This window comes from Prionailurus viverrinus, chromosome F2 (genome assembly GCF_022837055.1).
Source record: "Prionailurus viverrinus isolate Anna chromosome F2, UM_Priviv_1.0, whole genome shotgun sequence".
NCBI classification, from domain to species: domain Eukaryota; kingdom Metazoa; phylum Chordata; class Mammalia; order Carnivora; family Felidae; genus Prionailurus; species Prionailurus viverrinus.
Window position 1 is genome coordinate 1,047,563 of NC_062578.1, and position 23,630 is coordinate 1,071,192.

Below are 23,630 nucleotides of genomic sequence, written 5' to 3' on the forward strand. Positions count from 1 at the left end.
TTTCTTAGCTCTTTGGCATTATTTTTCTAAAAGTATATATTATGCATACAATACTTCACAATATTTTTCTGCATAAAATATTTCAAATTAAAATGGGAGGAGGATGAATTCTGAAAGATTTGGATATGCACCTGCTTCCACAGCTACCCAGCTTTCAAAATGAACTGAACTGAATTCTTACAGTTAGAATACTTCTCTGACTCAGAATATTTCACTTCTTTTCATCAAGAAATGTAACAGAAAAGCATTGTTTTAATTTTACTTAGTACTACTAAAAACTAACCTTTTTCATGCAATCTACATAATTATTGTAACGCAGAGTTCCCGGGGGAAATTCTTCAGACTTCATGGGGAAATTAGAAACAATAAGCTTTTCCAGAACATGCTTAAGGTCCTCAAGACTGCTTCCAGTAAGATTGGTAAAGAATGGAAGAAGAATTACAGCTTGACCCTGTGGGAGCAACGCAGACATATGAAACTGCACCAGTTGGTGCTTACGAATCCTACAGAATAAATAAAATTACTGCTTTCTAAAGGTTTTGCAAATAAAGCACTGTGTGGATTCAATGAATGACTTCAGAATACCTTCTAGATTACATTGAAGACCAACCTGAAGGCGATGCTGTATCTCAGCTTCTACTCTAGAGGCCAGTGGGCCAACTCAGGCCAATGTTAATTTAATTAATGTGTAATTAAACAGGATACTGTATATGACTCTGTGTGTGATTTTTCCTTCTACAAATATAGACTCTAGTAGAGATAAACTGGAAAAGTTTGGTGTGGAAAGTACATCCTGAACACCTATGAGGTAATTTATAAGTATTCCTTCACAGGACTAATTCAGAACTTCATAAAGAAGTAAAAGAAACTAGAAGAAACTAGATGCTGTTTTCTATCTCCCTTGTGTGGAAAGTAAGTTCTCAGACTCACATATTGAGAAATGAGAAATCTGATTAATCATGAAACAGAAAATTCCAAAGAAACATCTTCATGACCTAGTAAAAAGATGGCTTTCATTAAGGCCACATTTTATTAGAGCATAAAATCTAATTATTATAGGACTTCAAAATTATAATATTAAGTTTTTGACCCTAAAAATTACCAAGATATATTTATTAATAGAAAAATAATTGAGTAATAGTTTAAATTCTGTCATTTGCTAATACAGCAATTCTCAAAAAAGCCAATTTAAATCATACATATGCAAAGATAAATTTTAATTTTTCTAAGTATGGTAAGCTCATTGTGATTATATTTATCTTTTAGAGACATATAAAAGTATGCACAGATCAGATAAAATGGTACCAGGGGTTTCCTTCAAGGATGGGAGTGACTGCATAGTTGAAGAGAGATGGCCATAGACAGACGGCTATTGAGGCTGAATGACCGGTATGTAGGGGTTATTCTCTGCTTTTGAGTATGTTTGAAATTTGCCATAATAAAAAACAGAAAATATCACAGATATGCAAAAATATAAAATGGGAAAATAATGGAGAATGTAATCTAAAAGAAAAATCTTTTTCACCACTTACCTTTAAATGTAAACCCAACTTTGAATCACCAAGTAGACTAGCATATGTTGTAAAAACTTCAGGGAATGCACTGTGATTTGTATTAAAAGATGAATCAATCTAAAGGAGGGTAAATAAAAACATGATACATTTCTATATTATGCCTCTAATTTCTTTTAACACGTTTTCCAAGTTTTTTAACTTCAGAAATAACCTATAAATTTGTTCTTGGGCTTCAATAATATTTTAACAATTCTTATCCTGAAATATTTTGAATCTATCTGGCAAGATGACATATGCAAAAACACTGAAAAGATTAACGTATAAGATAAAGTATCAGAAAGGGAAAATGTAATCAGCAACTATCCAATAAAAATACTTTTTATTTATCAAACCAATGAGCTCTTAAGAAACCTCCATCAAATTTTTAAAGATACAACTTAGAGATTCCAAAACAACTGCATTTTTAATAGGTTTCTCAAGATACCTGCAAAATTTTTGCCAGTAAGGTCAGCACTGCCGTTTTACTTTCAGGAGCAGAATCTTTGGCCCACCACGAGTCCCACTTCTTCCAGTTATGCAGAATTGTACTCGCAAGTTTCAGTCCTTGGTGTCTCTGGCTGGCTCGATCCCTGAAGCTCTGATCTAACATACCATTCAAAATGGCGCTCACCTGAAACAAGCGTATGGTGCTTGAAGAAAAATCCTCAACATCAAGACTGGCAGGTATAGAACAAAATTTACTTTCGGTTCAAAGCTATTCTTGGGAAATAAAGATACTATTTCTGTAACAGCTGTTTATTTCACAACCCCTCAGATTTGAGAAGAGCAACTTAACATGTAAATTTTCCCACAAAAGCATCAGGTGGTCTCCTTTATGAAATCATGCTCATCCTGTCTCTTGTTTTCTTAGCTGGGGGCATTCTCGATGAGAGGAAGAATTAGCGCTCTTCTGTTGCATACGCACATGCACAGAAGCATACACAACAGGCTTGCACGCACACATTTCCTGTCCCACCACCTTTCCAATAGTGACATCCTAATTTTGGTTAGATTACTATTCAATATTCTTATCATTACGACAATGTAAACATTTTGCACAACATTTTGATCTCCCTGAAGTTAATATTTCCCTGCTTTCTTTCCTGTTTTCAATGTGCCTATCATTATTTGTCATCAAATTCTCCCAAATTAATGAAACCTCCTCAAGACATCTACACACAACAAGAAGTCTATCAGCTCCATCTCAGTGGCAGCACAGCTCCCACTCTGGAATGTCTAAGGTCACTGTTCTTTGGGTGTCACCTCAGCATCCTCCAGGAGACTGGTCTCCTTCTCTGTGTTTGAGCCAACTTCCCAGATCCAACATCTTCCTCTTTCTTGACTGACTGATGAGAGTGCAGGGGAGAGAAGATTCCTTTGAGATCTGGCACATCTGAAACATGTGCATTCAACTCTCACATATGACTGATGGTTTGGCCAGATTCCAGGCCAGAACTCCAGGTTGGAATCTTCTTCGCTGAGTTGTGAAAGAAATTTGGCTTACAGTCTTCCAGTGTCCTCTTTGCAGTTGGAAAGACAAACGGCATCTGATCTCTTGATGCCTTTAAATGTAATCAGGTTGTCTCCTGCAGAAACTTTTTAGAATCTTTTCTCGTGGTGAACCCCTGGGTTCTGAATTTTCAAGAAATTTACTCCATGTGGAGCTGCTTTCATACGCTGTGCTGGATATTCAATGGCCCTTTCCCATCTGGAGACTCAAGGCCTTCAATTTGGGCACATTCTCCTGAGCTGTGTTATGCATAAAGGCCTTTCCTTGGGCCTGTCTTCCCTCTGGGGTGGAGGTCCTGGTGTTACACCTTATCAATGGATCCCAACATTCTCTCTACTATTTTCTGTTTTGCCTTTTTACTTTATTCTCTCTGAGAGTTCCTAAATTTTATCTTCCAAACCCATTTCATTTTTAATTTCTGATGCCTATGCTTAATTCCCAAAAGTTTTTTTTGTATGGTATTCTTTTCAGTACCAATTCTTATTTTGTCAATGCACTGTCTCCTTTCATCTTTCTGAGGTTCTTTTCTCTTTACATTTCTATCTCACTGAATAGTCTCTGTGTCAAGTGGCTTTTTAGTTGCCTCTCCCTTTTAAAATCCATTTCCTCAAAGGCTGGTGCTCCTTGGCTGTCGACACATATTGAGGAACTGACTACAGGTACTGTGCAGTGGGCAGGGTTCACTGGCAGTAAAGATCTCTGTAGGTTGATCTGGCTGGGCAATGATGATACTTAATCTTTATTTTCTCTTAGGCTTGTCAAAATATTCTGATACCCTGCCTGAAGGTATATACCTAATTGACCATATTCTGGGAGCCAAACTGGGGGGAAAGAGCTAATAGCCTCAAAATTCAGACTTCAAGGAGGTTTTCACTCAACTTCCTTGTTTCAAGAAGGTATTCCTACACCAAAGATATACAAAGCATCATAAGAGACCACTATGAACAATCACCAACAAATGGGACAACCTAGAAGAAATGGATACCCTAGAAACATACAACTTTCCAGGATTGAATCATGGGAAGATAATCTGAACAAACCAATTAATAGTAAGGAGGTAGGATTAATAATCAAAAACCTCCCAACAAACAAATGTCTAGAGCAGAATGGCTTTACTGGTATATTCTACCAAACATTTAAGGAGGAACTAACACCAATCCTTCTCGAACTCTTCTAAAAAAGCTAGAAGATAAGACAACACTTCCATACTTATTCTTTGAGGCCAGCATGACCCTGGTACCAAAACCAGATAAGGAAACTACAAGAAAAGAAAATTACAGGAGAGTATCCCTGATGAACATAGATGTAAAATTCCTTAACAAACTATCGGCAAATCAAATTCAACGATACTTTAAAAGGATCATATACCATGATCAAGCGGGGTTTATTTCAGGGATGCCAGGATGTTCAACATCCACAAATCAATTGGTGTGATAAGCTACATTAACAAAGAATGAAAAGCATATACTCATCTTAATAGATGCAGAAAAAACATTTGATAAAATTCAACAACTACTCATGATTAAAACTCAACAAACTGGGGGCACCTGGGTGGCTCAGTCAGTTAAGAGTCTGATTTCAGCTCAGGTCATGATCTCATGGCTTGTGAGTTCAAGCCCTGTGTCGGGGTCTATGCTGACGGCTCAGAGCCTGGAGCCTGCTTCGGATTCTGTGTCTCCCCCTCTCTCTGTCCCTCCCCAGCTCATGTGCGCTCTCTCTCTCTCTCTCTCTCTCTCAAAAATAAATAAAAACACTAAAAAAAATTTTTTAAAAACTCAACAATTGGGTACAGAGAGAACATGCTTCAACATAATAAAGACCATATATGACAAATGTACAGCTGACATCATACTCAATAGTGAAAAACTGAAGAGCTTTTTCCCTACAATCAGGAACAAGAAAAGATGTCTACTCTCACTTTTATTCACCACAGTACTGGAAGTCCTACCCACAGCTATCAGACAAGAAAATGGAATAAAAGGCATCAAAAACAGAAAGGAAGTAGTAATACTATGTCTATTTGCAGATGGCATGATACTATATATAGGAAACCCTAAAGACTCCACCAAAAAACCTGTTAAAACTACTCAACAAATTCAGTAGAGTTATAGGATACAAAACCAATATACAAAAATCTGCTGCGTTTCTATACACTAATAACCAACTATCAGAAAGTGAAATTTAGAAAACAATCCCATTTACAATTGCATCACAAAGAATAAAATACCTTGGGGTGCCTGGGTGGCTCAGTCCGTTAAGAGTCTGACTCTTGATTTCAGCTCACGTCACGATCTCATGGTTTGCAAGATCGAGCCCCATGTTGGGCTCTGCACTGACAATGCAAAGCCTGCTTGGGATTCTCTCTCCCCCTCTCTGTCTTCCCCTCTCCCACCTGCAGATGCACACATGTGCTCTGTCTCTCAAAAATGAATATATAAGCATTTACTAAAACAATAAAATACCTAGGAATAAATTTAACCAAGGAGGTTGAAAACCTATACGATGAAAACTAGAACACATTGATTTAAAAAAACTGAAGATACAAATAAATGGAAGGATATTCATGCTCATGGAATAAAATAATATTGATAAAATGTTGATGCCATTCAAAGCAATCTACAGACTCAATACAATCCCTATCAAAATTCCAATGGCATTTTTCACAAAAATAAAACAATCCTAACATTTGTATGGAAGCACAAAAGACCCTGAATAACCAAAGCAATCTTGAGAAAGAACAACAATGCTGGAGGCATTATGCTGTAATCAAAACAGTATAGTATTGGCATAAAAACATAGGTCAATGGAACAGAATAGAGAGGCCAGAAACGAACATGTGCAAGGAGCCATATGATGATGACGGACAAAGGAGCTAAGAAGATACAATGGAAAAAGGATACTCTCTTCAATAAATGGTGATGGGAAAACTAAACAGCAACATGTAAAAGGATGAAACTTGCCACATATTTTACACCATACATAAAAATCAAGACAAAATGTGTTAAAGACGTGAACTTAAGATATGAAGCCATAAAATTCCTGGAAGAAAATTTAGGGCATAAGCTATTTGACTTTAGTCTTGGCAATGATTTTTTTTGGATCTGACATGAAAAGCAAAGGCAACAATAGCAAAAATAAACAAGTGGAACTACATTCAAACTATAAAGCTTCTGCACACAAAAGAAATCATCAACAAAATGAAAAGGCAAGCTATAAAATGGGAGGAAATATCTGTAAATCATGCATCTGATAAGGGTTAATATCCAAAATACATGAAGGATTCCTACAACTAAACAGCAAAAAATTAAACAATCTGATTTAAAAATGGGCAGAGGAACTGAATTAGACATTTCTCCAAACAAGACAGATAGTCAAAAGGTATATGAAAAGGTGCTCAGCATCAAAATCACCAGGAAAATGTAAATGAAATATCATCTCATCCCTGTAAGAACACCTAGCATCAAAAAGACAAAAGTGTTGTCGAGGATATGAAGAAAAACTCTTGTGCACTGTTGTTGGGAATGCAAACTGGTGCAGCTGCTATGGAATACAGTGTGACAGTCCCTCCAAAAATTAAAAATAGAAGTATGATTTGATCCAGCAATTCTACTTCTGGGTATACATCTGAAGAAAAGGAAACCACAACCTAGAAAACATATCTGCACCCCCATGTTCAGTGCAGCATTATGTACAATAGCCAAAGACATGGACACAATCTAAGTGTCCATCAACAGATGAATAAAGAAGATGTGGCATATACATATACAATGGAATATTATTCAGCCACTAAAAAAAAGAAAATTCTGCCAATTGTCACAACATGGGGTGGACCCTGATGACATTACGCTAAGTGAAATAGGTCCTACAGAGAAAGATTAAAAAAAAAAATGATTAAAAAAAAAAAGATAGAAAAAAAAAAAGTATCACTTATACGTGGAATCTACAAAATAGAACTCAAAGATACACAGAACAGACTGGTGCTTTTCAGAAAAGAAAATTAATAAATTTAATTATAATAAATTAAATACTTCTGTAGAGAACAAACACTCCAAGTAAGATTGAAAGATTAATGGCCAGTAGGAAAAAGGACTTTTGCGAAAAGGTATACTATCCTTCATATACAAAAACCCCTTAAAAACTAATAAGAAGGTTCACCCCAACAGAAAAATGAGCAAAATACAAAACATCAGCACACACCAGAAACATTTTGGTTGTTCAAAAATACTAGTGGGAGGGGCACCTGGGTGGCTCAGTCAGTTAAGCATCCAACTTTGGCTCAAGTCATGATATTGTGGTTCATGAGTTCAAGCCCCACATTGGGCTCTCCACTGCCAGCAAGGAGCCTGCTTCGGATCCTCTGTCTCCCTCTCCCCCTGCCCCTCCCTGTTTGTCCTTTCTCTCTCTTTCAAAAATAAGTGAATGTTAAAAAAAAAAAAAATACTAGTGGGAGACAAAGGTCAGAAGAGTTCGAGAACTGAAATTAAACTTGAGAGATTAAAATACAAAACAGAGTTTTCACTTGTGGAATAATAAAATGTTTTGCGTATGGTGCCAAGTATTTCAAACTTTACCTCATCACTCTAATACTGGTGTTACATACAGAACATGACTCTACTCTTAATTACAGGTCTTTCCCTAATAAACAACAAAAAAGACATCCTCCACTCAGCTCTGCCTAGGGTGCCCCAGCACAGAGATACCTATCCCTTGTAGAAATCTGGCTGCCCCGAGTGTCCTCAAGTGGGGAAGGATCAATCCCCTGAGGACAAGGCAAGGCCAGGTAACCTAGCAGGGGGGCAGGGGACAGCTACATTTCACACAGTCCTCCCCTCTTTGGCCTCTCCTTCACATCCTGCTCTTGGTACTCTGGAGGCCTGGGACTCTATTGCCAGACCCAAGAAAGCCTAGGCTCTACAGCACAGATCAGCTGTCTGTCTCCCCACTGCTATGTCATACTGCAGCTTTCTTGGATCCCAAAGTCTGTTACGACTTGCCCTTTTGCTAGAAATAGCTTCCAAAGTGTTGTCTCTCTTCTCTTTTCTCCTTTAATCTGTGTCTTTTAAGACTGTGTTTTAAAAAAAAAAACCACCACAAACCCATTTCTGTCACTTTAGAGGGAGCTGAGGAGGAAGTGGAGATAAATGTGTATGGCTTTTATCCATCACCTTCACCAGAAGCCTCAATAGGTTCAGAGATCAAAATGTTCTACTTATTAAAAGTTCATTTCTAACTTTAAAAAACATAAATACCTAGTACAATCTGACACAAAGTACTCTCCTACAACAGACAAACACTGTTTGGAATAAAAGCTTAATTCAATAGGAAATTATGTACTCTCCCTTAAAATGGCCATTCCCAATAGTTTCCAGTTCCTGACTGTCTACAGAGTGGGTTAAATTTAAAAATTTTACAAGTTTAACAAACCAAAGTCAACATATACTAAACACTGAGCTCCAAGGTTCAATGTGAGGGGGCCTAGTGGGCTACAGTAGGATTGCACAGGAAATGACGGCTCTCTGTGCCAACCTGTGAAAGGACCGTAACTATAGAAAGGAGACTGAATGTACGGGACCAACTGGCGGCTGGTGCAAACACAAAGGTGGGCTCAGGCCTCACGACGGGCTTAGGAGCTCCAACGCCATTTCTTCACAAAAGTCAACATCCTACATAACTGTGCCTTGTAATATTAGGCCTAGAAATTCTGGGGGAATCAGAGATTAGAAACAATAATCCACGTTTCAACATCCATTTAACACTATTAACTGTTCATAAAAGCTGTGTTTTCTTCCCTTTGATTTTGTTTTCAAACACTGGCAAAAGTTTTAAACCTTCCAGGAAGAGATCCTGTTTTGTTCTAATGACAATTTTCAAGAACATGGCAATCTTTTTATAAGCATTATACAAGAAAATATAGTTCATTTAAATAAAAATTCCACAAAGAACTCACAAGTGCAGGTAGTGTGCTACAGGAGCAAGTCTTTAGCTAACACCACAAGGGTCTCTGGACCAATGTGTGGAGTTTGATGGTAATTCTTGCTACAAGAAAAAATAGTAAAAATAATAAAGATAAAAAATAAAAATTTCATTACCATTTTGGGATTATCCACAGACGATTTCAGGAGTTCCAATACTGCAAGATCTAGATTTTTCAACAATTCAGTGTTGACTGTCTCTGAGAACAAGCTATAAAAATACTCCCCGTGACAGAAGCTGGCCATGTTTCTCTGGGACGCTCCTGAGGGTGGCAGAGACAACACTGCTGTATCCAGGAGAAGATTCACAAGGTGCTCGCACTGTGAAGAAGCAAGGAAAGGTACGATGATAAGGTACCTGCTATAGAAAGACTCCTGGGAAGCTGCTAACTTTGACAGTGGAAAATCACACGGTAAGGTCTAAAGAGAACCTCATATTTGAAGGTCTAGGTTCAAGTCTGAATTATATGCATTTCAATGACCCTGTACTTTCTAGGTTTCATTTTGGGAAAGAAATCTTCCCTGACTCATGTTTCCCCCAAATTCCCAGAGAATCTTGTTGTTTCTTTGAGGAGACAGGATAGTAAGAGTACTTTTAGACAATTTAAATACGTAACTTGTTGACATTGAGTGAACAAAGGGGCAAAGAAGAGCTTTCTGCTACAGGAGAAGGGAGGACAGATTGGAAGGAATGAACACATAGGACTGGTCAACAGATCTCAGCTACAGCAGAGACTGTTTGAGGCCAGCCCTATAGGGTTCAAAAAGCCATGAAGATATCTTTCTGTGGTGCCTCTGGAATTATCCTCCAGGGGTGCTCCCAAATCAGCCATCTGAAGATCACTAAGGACAGGGGGAGAGGAAGCCACTGTGTTATCAGTCCAGCTTTATAGACACAAAATGTTCTCTGCCCTCTAAAGTCTTTTTGGAAACAAAGTGGGATAGACAAAACCCCAGTTTAAGAAAAATCTTATCCTATTTCTTTTATCTAAAAAACCTTTTAGAAAGTAAGTCAGATCATGTAAATCTATTAAAGTACTTATGGAGCTAAGAACTTAACTAAATTCCAACTAAATTCCTGTTTTTAGAAACATGTTACGAATGAGCTATATATTTCCATCAGCAGGATAGCACAGCGTGCAGCTGCTGTTCCTACCTGTACTCCAAAAGCAAAGGCCAACTCCAGAAGTCCGCTGGCTAGTCGCTTACAACTGGGGTCTAGTGAAGGAAGGCACTGTCGTTCGTCCCCAGGTGCAATGCTTTTATAAACCAGGGAAAGAAGTTTTGTGCCAACAGAATACTGATCTGCAGACTAAAATAAAGTCAATACTAAAACATCCAGCACTAAGATATTTTATAAAAACACACAATTTCATACCTTTCATTAATTAAAAATATCCATGGTCATTAACAGTGACAACTACCTTCTAATTGTCAGGAAAATTTTCACTCAACTTTGCTCTGCATGTTATATTTTTTCATTTATATTGCCTAGCCACAGGGCACAATAGCAGTCTCCAAAGTTCTTCAGAAGGCTGTGGGAAATATACATGTCCTTATTTTCATTTTACACTTATAAATTTGTATATCTGTAGTCTAGGTCAGCACGTCTGGAACAAGTCATTATGTAATTCCCATTTCAGCATATCCCATACATACAGGATGTGTGAAACACACATATATACAAGGAAATGGACTGCTTATGTTAATCAACTAAGAGAAACGTAAAAACGCATTGGCTCTGTTTACCTGAAATGGTAAGACAACATGCAAAAAACCAGCTCTGTGAAGTTGTTTACAAGCCGACACGACAGAAGCCAGCTTGGCCCTATCCACAGAAGCATCAGGGCCATATAGGTCAACAGCACAAAGCTCCTCAATGCTGCCATGTTGAGAAAAACAAAAAGAAACTAGATGAGTGCTAGCTCACCAAATTAGCAGGATACACCAAAAAAACCGTGTGTGTTCTGTTATAAATGTGTTAACTGCCTGACACTCAAATTCATTACGTGACCTGGGAAAGCAAACACAGGTTAACACTGAACAAGGGGCCCAGGCACTAATCCAGCCATGGAAATCAACATGGGGCTGAGCCACACCTGAGACTTGCTTACCATAAGGCGCAGGGGAGGCATTTGTTAAATAGATGATTTTCAAACAACTAATGAGATTCTCTGCGTCAAACACCCCACTGATGAGATCCTTTACTCTAGGAAATGGGACTACAGCAGCCACACGTGTGGCTGCCAGAATACGCTGCAACCTTAAAGTGCACAACACTGATCCCAAGCACGATCTGAATGCCCACCTCTGTGCTGTTAGTTCTTCCTTGAGGTGCATCTCCAGGATGTCTTTGTACGGGGACTTCTTTAGTGCTTTCATCAGGTCCACACAAACATCAGGAAGACGATTCATAACTAGGACATCACCGATATTAAAACCTATGCTTGAGGGCGCACATAGGGTTTTCACCAAGAGTTTCATAAGGTTTGTGTTATTATGTAAATCCTTCTCAAGGAGCTGCAAAAGATGATTTGAATAAAAACACATCCATGAGTCAGCATTTAGATTTTCACTAGTGTAAGGTCCATGAGCTGGGAATTTTTGCCTGGCTGAAGCAGGGGTTGTCAAACTTTCTCTGTAAAGGTCAGACAATAAATGTTTTAGGATTTGTGGACCCAATGGTCTCCACCGCAACTACTTAACGAACTGCCATTATAATATGAAAGCAGCCATGGACAATACATGGACAAATGGACTCGGATGTGTTCCAATAAAACCTTCCTTACAAAAGCAGGCAGCAAGTGGGAAGTGGGCTGTGGACCATAGTTCTATGGCTCCTGGTTTAGGGCAATGCTGTACCTTGCATACAGTAGGCACTCAGCCTTGCATACAGTAGGCACTCAGTATGTATTAACTGGATGGACTGACTGGACTCTGTTTATATAATAAGCTTCACAGATACATTTACAAATATTTGCTAATGTACATTTCCTAAGGCAAATGTTTGATCGATGATAGCATAAAATGCAATATCCAATAGAACATTTAGAGAAACTATTTTGTACTTTATTCACACAGTAAGATAAAAACGCTGCATTTTATTACTTTTGAGAACACATAACTCCTACAGCAATGGGAACTTCTAAGGAAGCCAAAATCACTCTTAATAGGTACCGGAAAGTATTCTTCCAGTGCCAGGTGCTGACCTCAAACTAAAAGACCAGCAGCCAGTGACCCTACCTTCCAGCCTTCTGGGGAGATGCTGAGCAGTGTTGTGGTGAATTCCATAATCCGGACCACAATTGTGCATTTGCTGTAATTGTATCTTTCTCCCTCTTGGGGGCTGGGTCTGTGACCTACTGCCCCAGTGCCAAAGCACTTTTCTGCTGCCGTAATATCATTCATAGCAATGCTTTCTAAAAAGAAAGTCACTGCTTTCCAAAGCGAAGACTGTGTTTCAGTACCTAGAAATAAAAATTACACTCAAATATTAACATATGCTTCCTTCCAAATCCACTAAAATTAACGCAAAATTCCTTCTTTAAGTATAGGCATGATATACATTTAGTCAAAATTCAAACTTACAAAGCTTTTAGAAGATTATGACAATTTCTATCAAATGTTTAAAAAGCTCATATGCTTTGATCCAGCATCAAAATTTTATCCTAATGAAATAATGGCAGAATTATAAAGATGTGCTTGTAAGGATTTTCATTTTAGCAGCTTTTAATAATGAGACAACAGAAACAACCTAAATATCCTTCAAAGGGGCAAGAGAGACAAATCATGGCAGTGGTCTTTTTATGGAAACAACTGCATGAACTCCCAAATGGACTTTTTCATAAAAGTCGCCGTTCTGAAAACACAAAGGTGCTGGCTCTCCTCTCCCATCTCCACTCCTTTTATGATCACCCCAGTCTTGCTTACAGGAAGGAAGATAAAACACCTTTCTCCTCTCCTCAGTCCCACTATAGTTTTTATACCAGGTGTAAAGACCTCCCAAACAAAGGGACAATTTTAAAAAGTGGTGTACATGTTGAAAGAGAGAGCAAAGACAAGGACGAGTAAGAAATCCTTTTATAAGTCTAAGGGTTTCCAATTCTTTGTTTTCATACAATTTTAGTTCATCAAATTGCCAACTTGACAGATCATTAAAAATAATTCTGATGACAGGTCACTATCTATTCAAAAGAACTGAGAGAAAATATATTAAGAATTTCATTCTCAAACACCAAATATCCTTAAATTCAATGAACAATGTGCTGTATGACACATTCTAATTAACAGGTATGTTAAATGTGAAAAAAAAATGAACATTTTAGCATTATTCAAATATGGCACTCATTTAGGTAAGTTTTTCTTAGTAAAACCTAAACAAAACAAAAACAAAATTCTAACCATATAATTTTACTTCTTATATATAATAATTATTTATCAAAATATTATATTTATATTGTTATGGTGGTAATACACAAAATGTGCCCTAATAACAAAGGCCACGATAACCCAACACAGAAGAAACTTGTAACAGGTAGACGGTTTTGTTGCAAAGACGTAGAGTTATAAGTAAATAAAAACATAAGCATAATAACATGATACTTAGGATAAAAAATGTGAAGGGTATGGAACAGTAATAATAATTCAGGAGCTTTGCAAAATTGCCATAAAAAACTATTTTAAAGCAATTAAATAAAAATAAAGATGTTAAACAAAAAATCTCTACAGTAGTTAGCCTCCACTGAATACATTTTTTAAGTAATGTTAACAATTTTATGTTAAATGCCCACATTTACGACATACACCAGAAATTAATTTTTTCAATTACTTAAAGCAAAGAGGATTTTTTTTGGTCAAGTTTGAAAGAAGGTACGTTGTTTTTAATGTCTCCCACTCCTCACAAGGTAAATAAATAAAACAGTTTGAAGACTGCTTAATTGTGACACATTTGCATTATTTAGTATTACACGGTCATTTAAATTAGTTCAGGGTATATACACTGCCATAAAAAGACATCCAGTATGTTAACTTTCTGTTTAAAAGTTAAGTTTCAGGGCACCTGGGTGGCTCAGTCGGTTGAGCGTCCAACTTCAGCTCAGGTCATAATCTCACAGCAAGTGAGTTCGAGCCCTGCATCGGGCTCAAACCTGGAGCCTGCTTCAGATTCTGTGTCTCCCTGTCTCTCTCCCCCTAACCCACTCACATTCTGTCTCTGTCTCTCTCAAAAATAAACATTTAAAAAAACTTTTTTTAAAGTTAAGTTTCATTTTAAAAATCAAATTATAGGGGCGCCTGGGTGGCGCAGTCGGTTAAGCGTCCGACTTCAGCCAGGTCACGATCTCGCGGTCCGGGAGTTCGAGCCCCGCGTCGGGCTCTGGGCTGATGGCTCGGAGCCTGGAGCCTGTTTCTGATTCTGTGTCTCCCTCTCTCTCTGCCCCTCCCCCGTTCATGCTCTGTCTCTCTCTGTCCCAAAAATAAATAAACGTTGAAAAAAAAAAAATTAAAAAAAAAATAAAATAAAATAAAAATAAAAATCAAATTATAGCAAGGCATGCATATGACCCATTATGTTAAAAAATAAAAAAATTTTTTAATATATATATTATACGCATAGAAAAAGTTTTAAAAAGTAGACACTAAACTGTCTTAGTGTCTGTCACTAGGGAATGCAATTAGGTTTTACATATTTCCTATACTTTTTTTGTTTTCTTAAATTTTCAAAATGATATACGAGATCTCTTAAAACAACAAATTTAGGGGGCGCCTGGGTGGCTCAGTCGGTTGAGCATCCGACTTTGGCTCAGGTCATGATCTCACGGTCTGTGAGTTCGAGCCCCGCGTCGGGCTCTGGGCTGACGGCTCAGAGCCTGGAGCCTGCTTCCGATTCTGTGTCTCCCTCTCTCTCTGCCCCTCCCCCGTTCATGCTCTGTCTGTGTCTCAAAAGTAAAATAAACGTTAAAAAAAAAAAATTAAAAAAAAAACAACAACAACAAATTTAAGGTACTATTTGCAACTGAATAGCTACTATTGCTATTTTTAAAGTTTCAGAACTTTTCTGACCTATCCCTCTGAGAATCCCATACTAGAATCATGCAGAATCCCATATTAGAGAGTCAGATCTTCTCAAAATGGTATAAAATCTGTTTTCCGGAACTCCAGTGTGTGTGCGTGCACACACATTACACACACCCCACCATGTTTGGTTCCAACTTTCTCAAGCTAAAAGAAAGACAAGACAACCTGGTTCTTTTTCCCAAATCCCCAAGACACAGACCTCACCTCTGACAGAATTAAAGAGAGACTGGTAGTTCCTTTAGCCAACCAGCACCACTACCAGAATGGATGCTCTGTCTACACTGAAAATCATTGAAATAACATATCATGTTCTGAGTGGCAAGCTGGATATTTAGCCCACGAGAGAGGATTTCGGTGGACACCCCAAACAGCCTGCTCAGAGAACCTTGAAGCCTAGAGTGCACTTGTCAGCTACAGTTGGCTGCAGATGCTGTATTCTCAGAGATGCACCTCCCAGGAACCACCCCCCGCTTTCCCAGGTCCCGTTTAGATCACGTGAAGGACGGAGGCTGCCATCTCCTTCTTCCCGGCACGGGCCAAGGAGCACACCAAACACTCCACACTGCATTCGATCCTTTGCAAACAACACTGTTATCATCATACTACAGTAAAAACACTAAGGAATAGGAAAATGCAAGAAAAATGAAGACATGCTACTCAGAAACATAAGATCACAGAGCCTCATGTTAGGAGGAACTCTTATTTTATCAACACTTTTTTTTAATTTTTTTAAATGTTTTTATTTATTTTTGAGACAGACTGAGACAGAGCATGAGCAGGGGAGGGGCAGAGGGAGGGAGAGACACAGAATCTGAAGCAGGCTCCAGGCTCTGAGCTGTCAGCACAGAGCCTGATGTGGGGCTCGAACTCACAAACTGTGAGATCATGACCAGAGCTGAAGTCAGACACTTAACCGACTGAGCCACCCAGGCGCCCCGATAAACGCTTTTTTTTAAAATATTTTATTTTTAAGTAATCTCTACACCCAAAAGGGGCTCGAACCTACAACCCCGGGACGAAGAGTCACATGCTCTGTTGACTGAGCCAGCCAGGTGCCCAGGAAGAACTCCTGTAATGTGCTAAAGCAAACGACAGCCTCAGAAGGCCACTTGGTAAGAGGGCCATCAAGAACCTGTTCAGGACACAAAAGAAGTACAGACGCCAGACAGGTGTCCACGGCCTCAGTCGTGTGCACCAGACTCTCGCCCTTACGTGAGCTTAAAGGATAACGCAGCGACGGAATAAACGCTCCTCTTATCGCCCTTGTTAACTATGATGCTGACAGGGGCATCTGCCTAGTCAAAGACCCCGCTGCACTTTTGCCTGGAATGGCTCCAGGCAGAACTGGACCGCAGCAACGTGCGTAGGTGTTACCCACCCAGGACCTCAGGTGCCGCGAGGGTTTTCTTCTCAGTGAAGGTGTTGTAGCACTCCAGCGCCGCCAGAAGCATGTCCATCCACTGCAGGGCAGCTCGCAGGCTGAACGGCCCTTGCAGATGGAAGAGGGTGGGCTGAGCAAGGATGCCTGACGGCCGGCCACAGCCTCCTCCACCCCCCTCAAACATGTTTATGAGAAAGGAAGGATCTTTGCTCTTGAGAATCTCTTTCAGCCACAAAGAAGGTGGTTTGTTGCCTTAAAAAAGAAACAAGATTAAAACACACATACAAATGACTTTCGCATGATTAAAATTAATCACTGTAATAAATAATAATAATAAACAATAATAAAGCTAGAATTAAGTAGGATATGTTAACAAAAAGAACCAGAGCAGAACCAGGCTGGCAATATCAGAGTATTTCAAATATAGTTTCCAGGGGCGCCTGGGTGGCTCAGTCGGTTGAGCGTCCGACTTCGCTCAGGTCACGATCTCACGGTCCATGAGTTCGAGCCCTGCATCGGGCTCTGTGCTGACAGCTCAGAGCATGGAGCCTGCTTCAGATTCTGTGTCTCCCTCTCTCTCTGGCCCTCCCCCCATTCATGCTCTGTCTCTGTCTCAAAAATAAATAAATGTTAAAAAAAAAAATTAAAACAAAACAAAACAAAACAAATATAGTTTCCATAAAAGTCCCATATGAAGCATCTACCAGAGCAGTAACATTTCAGAATGATAAGGGATAATCTTTTTTTTTTTAACCATAGGAATCATAACTTGGTTCACTGTAATTACTGCCAAGATCTTTCCACAAAAGCCATTCTCTTCAGTTACTTTAAACATTATAAAAATGGCCGGATAACATTTGCACAGCTATAAATGTCCTATCCTTTCCCTTGCCTTTTTTCTTGAAAACTATTGTCCCTTTTCTCAGGAGTAATTTAAAGAATAAACACAAAAAGAGCACTGCCACTCTCAAGTTCCTATCCTACTTCCTGGCTGTGTGGACCTTGCCTCTCTTGTGTCTCGGTTTTCTCATCTTAACAATATTTACCTTTGAGGTTCCTTCAAAGATTAATGAAGTAGTTAATATTTGAAAAAGTGCTTATAATGTCACACAGTAAGGGCAGTTTTTGCTAAATAAAAGACTCAAATTATTTGTTTTAAAAGACATCTTTTCTTTCAGGTATCAATCATTTTCTAAACTGAAAATGAAAAAACATTAAATTTTATTTTGCATGCTCTGAAATCAGGGACTCTCAAAAGGTCAAATCATCCTGATTCTAATGAAGTTAAAGAAGAATCCAAAACAATAAAGTATTTCTGATGTCGTAAGAAACAGTTTCCCTATTGTGTTAAAAAAAATACCTATTAGCTATACAAGCAAAGATTCAATATCATGTTTTCAGGGTTTGTTTTAGACAGAAACATCAAACTTTCCATTATTTTCACTAAAAACTGACAAAGAAAATAAAACTAATAATGGGTAAAAATAATATTTAAGTTCTCTCTCACACGCTAGCTAAGAGTCATAGAAGAGAAAGTACAGGAAGGACAGAGAAAGACAGGCATAGAGAAAGGAGAGGACAAGGGAACACAGAGAACGGATGGGCCTGGGAAAGCATATTCCGACTGCTGGGAATTGTCCCAGATCCCTGCCTGCTCAGTCTCCTCCTCAAAACTATAGCTGCTGTGACCCTGGCTTTCCATCCAACATGAACATCAGAAGTCAGAAGCCCCCGACACATGTCATAGGGACATGCCTGCACATGTCATTACCTAGCACACCTGGTGACAGTGTACTCCTGTAGGGCACTAAAGAGTGGCTCAGCTGACTCTTGATTTTGTCTCAGATCATGCATGATCTGATGGTCATGGGATCGAGCCCCGCATCGGGTTCCACACTGAGTGTGAAGCCTGCTTGAGATTCTCTCTCTCCCTCTGCTCCGCCCCCACTGCATCGCTCTCTCAGTCAATCAACCAACCAATCAATCAATAAAGAGACACTTAACACTGTCCCTTAAAAATCACTGGAGGCGGCTTTACTGACAACAGCCAAGATATGGAAGCAGCCCAAGTGTCCACTGGTTGATGAATGGATAAGGAAGCGATGTGGTATCAATATTATTCAGTCACAAAAAAGAATGAAATCTTGCCATTTACAATGACATGGACGCAGCTAGAGACTATTATGCCAAGTGAAGTAAGTCAGAGAAAGATAAATACCATATGATCTCCCTCAAGTGTCGAATTTAAGAAACAAAACAAATAAACACAGGGGAGAAAAAAAGAGAAGCAAACCAAGAAACAGACTCTTAACTACAGAGAACAAACTGATGGTTACCAGACAGAAGTGGGGAGGGAGGATCAGTTAAACAGGTGGCGGGTAAGGAGTATACTTGGCTTGCTGAGCACCAGGTAATATATGGAAGTGTTGAATCCCTATATTATTCACCTGAAACTAATACAACACTGTATGTTAACTAACTGGAATTTTAAAAAACCTTCACAAAAACCCAAAACACCACTAGGAGTTAAATATAGCAGAGAGAGAGGTGGAAGCACAACTGGAGGGCACAGAGGAGATAAGCCAAGGAATGCTCATCCCTTTCATGCAAAGTATATGTCAGCAATAGGCCAAGGTTCACCTACTACTTGGCATGCTTTGTGTAACGGAAACAATTCTGAGAGGCAGAGCTCCACTTACTTCAGTGAAAATATGTGAGGTCCCTATTGTAGGCAGTTAAGAACAACAGAAATGTATGGGATCAGTCAAGCTGATGTCACTGGAAATTGTGTGGGCTACAGGAGAGCCAGAGACCCAACCTGGAGGGAGGACGGGTCTGCCAACTAGTTCCACTGACATAATATCTGGGCTGAAGTTTCCTTTAAAAATAAGGAAAACATGCCCCACCTCTCCACCTCATCCAATCTTCATGGACTTTACAGGACTGTTGTGACAATGACAACGTAAGAAAACTAACTTTGCAGGGGCACCTGGGTGGCCAACTCTTGGTTTCGGTTCAGGTCAAGATCTTGCAGTTTGTGAGTTCAAGCCCCACATCAGGATGTGCACTGATAGCATGGAGCCTGCTTGGGATTCTCTCTCTCCCTCTCTCTCTGCCCCTCCTCTAGTCATGCTCTCTCTCTCTCTCTCTCTCTCAAAATAAACTTAAAAAAAAAAAGAAACTAACTTTGTTAACTAGAGGCAATAAGCAAATATATACTACATGTTTGTATACCAAATAGTATATGTAGTACAAATAGAATTGTAATATATGCTATATAAATCTATAGTATGTGACAACATAATATATTCCATAGTATAAAAAATGTATAATCTTCTAAGTTTTAGAACTATACCAAGTAATTTTCACCTCTTCTTCCATGAGGAAAAAGCCCCAAAGTAGTACTCTACGCCATTTTCTAAAAAGACTGTCTCTTTCTCATGATTTGTAGTGCACTGTCACTTTTCTTATCCAGACACATGCACCACAGCACATCTTGGTTCTGGACTCGTGCACAGTGCACTCTACAGGGGGAAGCCAGGGCCTGGGTCTGTCCTGAGGCACAGCTTCCCTAGACCCACGCTCCCAAACCTCAGTTTGGACTTACTGGAGAAAACAGAACAATACATTTATTCCTAAGAAATTTAGTAATTATTTCCAGACTATAAGTACAATTTAATGACTTAGTGTAATAGTTATTTAATAAGCACAAGCTCATTGCTTTCCTTTAATCTCACAGTAATCTGAGATCATTCAGATTTAGGAGTCTAACAATTTCTCATTAATCACATGGTGAAATAAAAACATTGCAGTATTTCATTAACTATAAATAAAATTTCTAAATCTTAACTGAGTATCATGTTGACAACCACAATGGTTATCCAACTCTTCTTCATTTCTTTTAAATGAGATAGAAAAGCAAAAATGTAGTAGAATAAAAAAGATACTGGGATATTCTAAATTTATTTCCTTTGTATCATTTGACATCAAATTAGCATTTTTTTCTTTCTTTCTGTAAATCTTTGTGAAACGTACAGCCCCTAGTTTACCCTTTGCCATGCAAACGATCCATAATGGTTATTGAACATACTTATCTTTTTATTAGGAACATTTGTTACATTCATCTGAATAATGGAAAGCTTACATTTTAAATAAGTACACATCTCTAAACTACTGGTAAAAGCAAAACCCATAATTTATAAGACTTAAAGATCACAATACCTGGCAGTAAAGGAACGAATTTATAAAACAGTTCTATGGATTTGTGTCGACATTCCGTCTGGGGCCTCCCACAGTGGGCTAACAGCCAGTGGACCACATCTAGTAAACACAATGATGCCACGGGTGGAAATCCTCTATGTGGAGACGACACACTATATTTAATGCACGCCCCAACATTTAGCATTTAGCTAACCCAAGAATCTAGAAATCATATACTCAATTTTGCCATACTAATACATGTAGAAACCTCATCAAAAGGCATTCAATTTATTTTTAATGTATTATCATTAGCATACAATCAAAATGGCACAGGTTAAATAGGTCCTAAATGCTGCTTATCTTCAATTTTTTTTGAGGAAAAAATTTAAAAACATTTCTTAAAACAACAGCACCAATATTTTCATGTTTCCTTTTCAATGTACCTTAAAACAAAAGGGGATCTGAGACCTAAAGTAGTGCGTCTCAAATTGTGGCCCCTGACCTGGCTGCATCAATATATCTGTAAACTTGGCAGAAATGCAAATTACTGGCCCTGTTCTGGACCTGCTGGAAGATTCTGGGGCCAGGTCCCAGCAACTTGTGTTTTAACAAAACATTCAAGTAATTCTGATCACTGCTTCAGATTGAGAACCAATGATCTAGAGAGGTCAAAAGGTAACAACAGGATCTGAAAGAATCAATTTTAAAACAACAGAGGAAATACTAATATCCAATTTACATGTGCCAATATTCTACACAGTGGTAGCAGCCAGTGGACATCCCGGACACCCCGCACAGATCCACAGATCTAGAGGGGCTGACGCATGGCACATCCCATCCTGATGGGAGACCTTGCTAGAATGGAAAGAGAGAAGACTGGCTACCACTGGTTAATAAGCCAGTCTTAGCTTTAGGTAGCTTCATTTCATAATTCTAAATTTCCATGACTGTTAAAATGCTACCATTTCAATATTTCAGTTCTTATATTTCAAATTTACTCTACAATAGTTCATGCATTTTCTAGTCAAGTTAATTCCACACCAAATCTGTACTCAAAATAAATGTTTCAGTTACAAGTTTATACCTTAAACCAAGCATTTTCAAACACAAAGTTTTTAGTGTCCTAGAAATTGACTGCGCCTATTTCCACACATTCCACATTTCCACATTCCTTAAATTCTCTATGCTTCCACACATTCCTTCCAGATTTTCTTTCGTTAACTGAGAATTAGTTTTATGCTGGAAAAAAATTTAAAAAGGAAGCAATATCACCTACCGTGGCCTACGTCTTTTTTTAACTTTGTTTAAAGATACATGCTTCTTTTCAATGATACGCCTCAGGTGATCAATGGCATCACAACACTGCTGAATTGTACCTGTTCTCGAGTATAAGAATACATTTCCAAAGGAGTTATATAGCTGGTTATTGTTAATAAATTGGTATTATACATTTATCGACCTAATTTTTTAACTAAAAAGGTAATTTTACAATAGAGTTAATATCGTTTCATCCCTCAGAAAACAAAATTTAAATAAACGATTTACACTGTCCCAAAACAAAACCGAAACCCACATTTAAGACTGCAGGAGAGTATAGTGCACATGCACAAACACACAAACACACTCACACACAGCAACACTGTACCTACTAAGAAACTGTTCCAGCAGCCCTCAGCCAGTCAAAGCACAGACTCACATAATGGATCTGAGGTGGAGGACTGTACAGGCATTACAAAACCCGCATGCCAGGCCAGATCCTGTGTACCTCAACTTAAGGCTATTATTTAGGGGTTATAAATTCCTTGACCTCGCCTTCTTTGTATGTAGGTTAAACCATATTATAGCTTAGGGGCACCTGGGTGGCTCAGTTGGTTAGGCATCCGGCTTCGGCTCAGGTCATGATTTCACATGGGTTCGAGCCCTGTGTCGGGCTCTGTGCTGACAGCTCAGAGCCTGGAGACTGCTTTGGATTCTGTGTCTCCCTCTCTCTCTGACCCTCCCCCACTCACACTCTCTCCCTCAAAAGTAAACATTAAAAAAAAATTTTTTTTAAATAAAAAAAAAAACCCACTTGTATTATAGCTTAATACAGGCGCTGAAGGAGAATCAAAGCAAATGAGTAAAACCATTCACAAACATCTTGGGTTATTTAGGAAAGGAGCCTTACCCAACCTGAGTTCTATTACTAAGAAAAAGTTTTCTTTCTATGCTTTGAAAACATGGCAGTGATTTTTAAGAGTCAAGTTTCACTTGTTGACAAATACACCTATATAAGATGTCAAGATAAACAGAGCAATTTTAAGCTCTTTGATCGCAAGGGTCAAATTTTAAGCATTTTTACCCATAGCAGGCTATCAACATGAAGGATAATAGAGCTCAACCTGTCTTTCAAAAAAACAGAAAACAACAGAAAATAAAATCTGAGTAAGTCAAAGAGAAGTTCTGTCACACACAGCTATGTAAGCTACAGCAGTCACTTACGTTCTCTGGTAAGATGTCTAAGAAGCCTTCCAGCCCAGAAATTCCACAATACTCATACTGACTACAGGACAGAATATAATTGTAAAAACGACCATCTATTACTCTCATAGTAAGTCTATTTCTGACTATTTTACATTATTTCTTAATTATGGTAGAAATAGCTTTATCACATTCTTGTAATGAGATCTATATTCCCCTTTTCAGTGGCTATTACAACCAGCTTTCTTTACATGGTGCAATCGTATATTCTCACATTTTGTGTCATAGTAATTGGTTGGCTTCGTTGGAGCTGCACAATAAAACTGTCCCACCTGCCCTGGGTGGGATCTCTGACCAGCCAGGGGTCAAGCTCAGTGGCCACCAAGGGCACAAGGTGAGTCTTAGAGGCGGTGAGCATTGAAGACTTACACAAACTGCATTAGAGGTACTGGAGGGGCATATCCCCCCTTCACACTTAT

At 38.7% G+C, this 23,630-nt stretch overlaps 1 protein-coding gene and 1 non-coding gene across 4 annotated transcripts in view; one reads left to right on the forward strand and one right to left on the reverse strand.

Annotated features, from left to right (window-relative positions):
* The window catches only part of PRKDC (protein kinase, DNA-activated, catalytic subunit), a 203,295-nt gene that overhangs the window by 120,158 nt on the left and 59,507 nt on the right, over positions 1-23,630 (reverse strand). For all 3 annotated transcript variants that reach the window (XM_047842188.1, XM_047842190.1, XM_047842189.1), the window contains 11 exons: positions 21,968-22,067; positions 20,713-20,846; positions 16,489-16,743; positions 12,279-12,502; positions 11,344-11,555; positions 10,785-10,917; positions 10,192-10,347; positions 9,153-9,356; positions 1,999-2,184; positions 1,533-1,631; positions 284-451 (listed from right to left, as the gene is read on the reverse strand). In XM_047842188.1, the coding sequence (XP_047698144.1) occupies positions 284-451; positions 1,533-1,631; positions 1,999-2,184; positions 9,153-9,356; positions 10,192-10,347; positions 10,785-10,917; positions 11,344-11,555; positions 12,279-12,502; positions 16,489-16,743; positions 20,713-20,846; positions 21,968-22,067 (1,871 nt within the window). The remainder of the gene's footprint in view (positions 1-283; positions 452-1,532; positions 1,632-1,998; positions 2,185-9,152; positions 9,357-10,191; positions 10,348-10,784; positions 10,918-11,343; positions 11,556-12,278; positions 12,503-16,488; positions 16,744-20,712; positions 20,847-21,967; positions 22,068-23,630) is intronic.
* LOC125156786 (small nucleolar RNA SNORA62/SNORA6 family) lies at positions 8,954-9,107 on the forward strand. The gene has a single exon (XR_007148772.1). It is a non-coding gene; the product is annotated as a small nucleolar RNA SNORA62/SNORA6 family (small nucleolar RNA).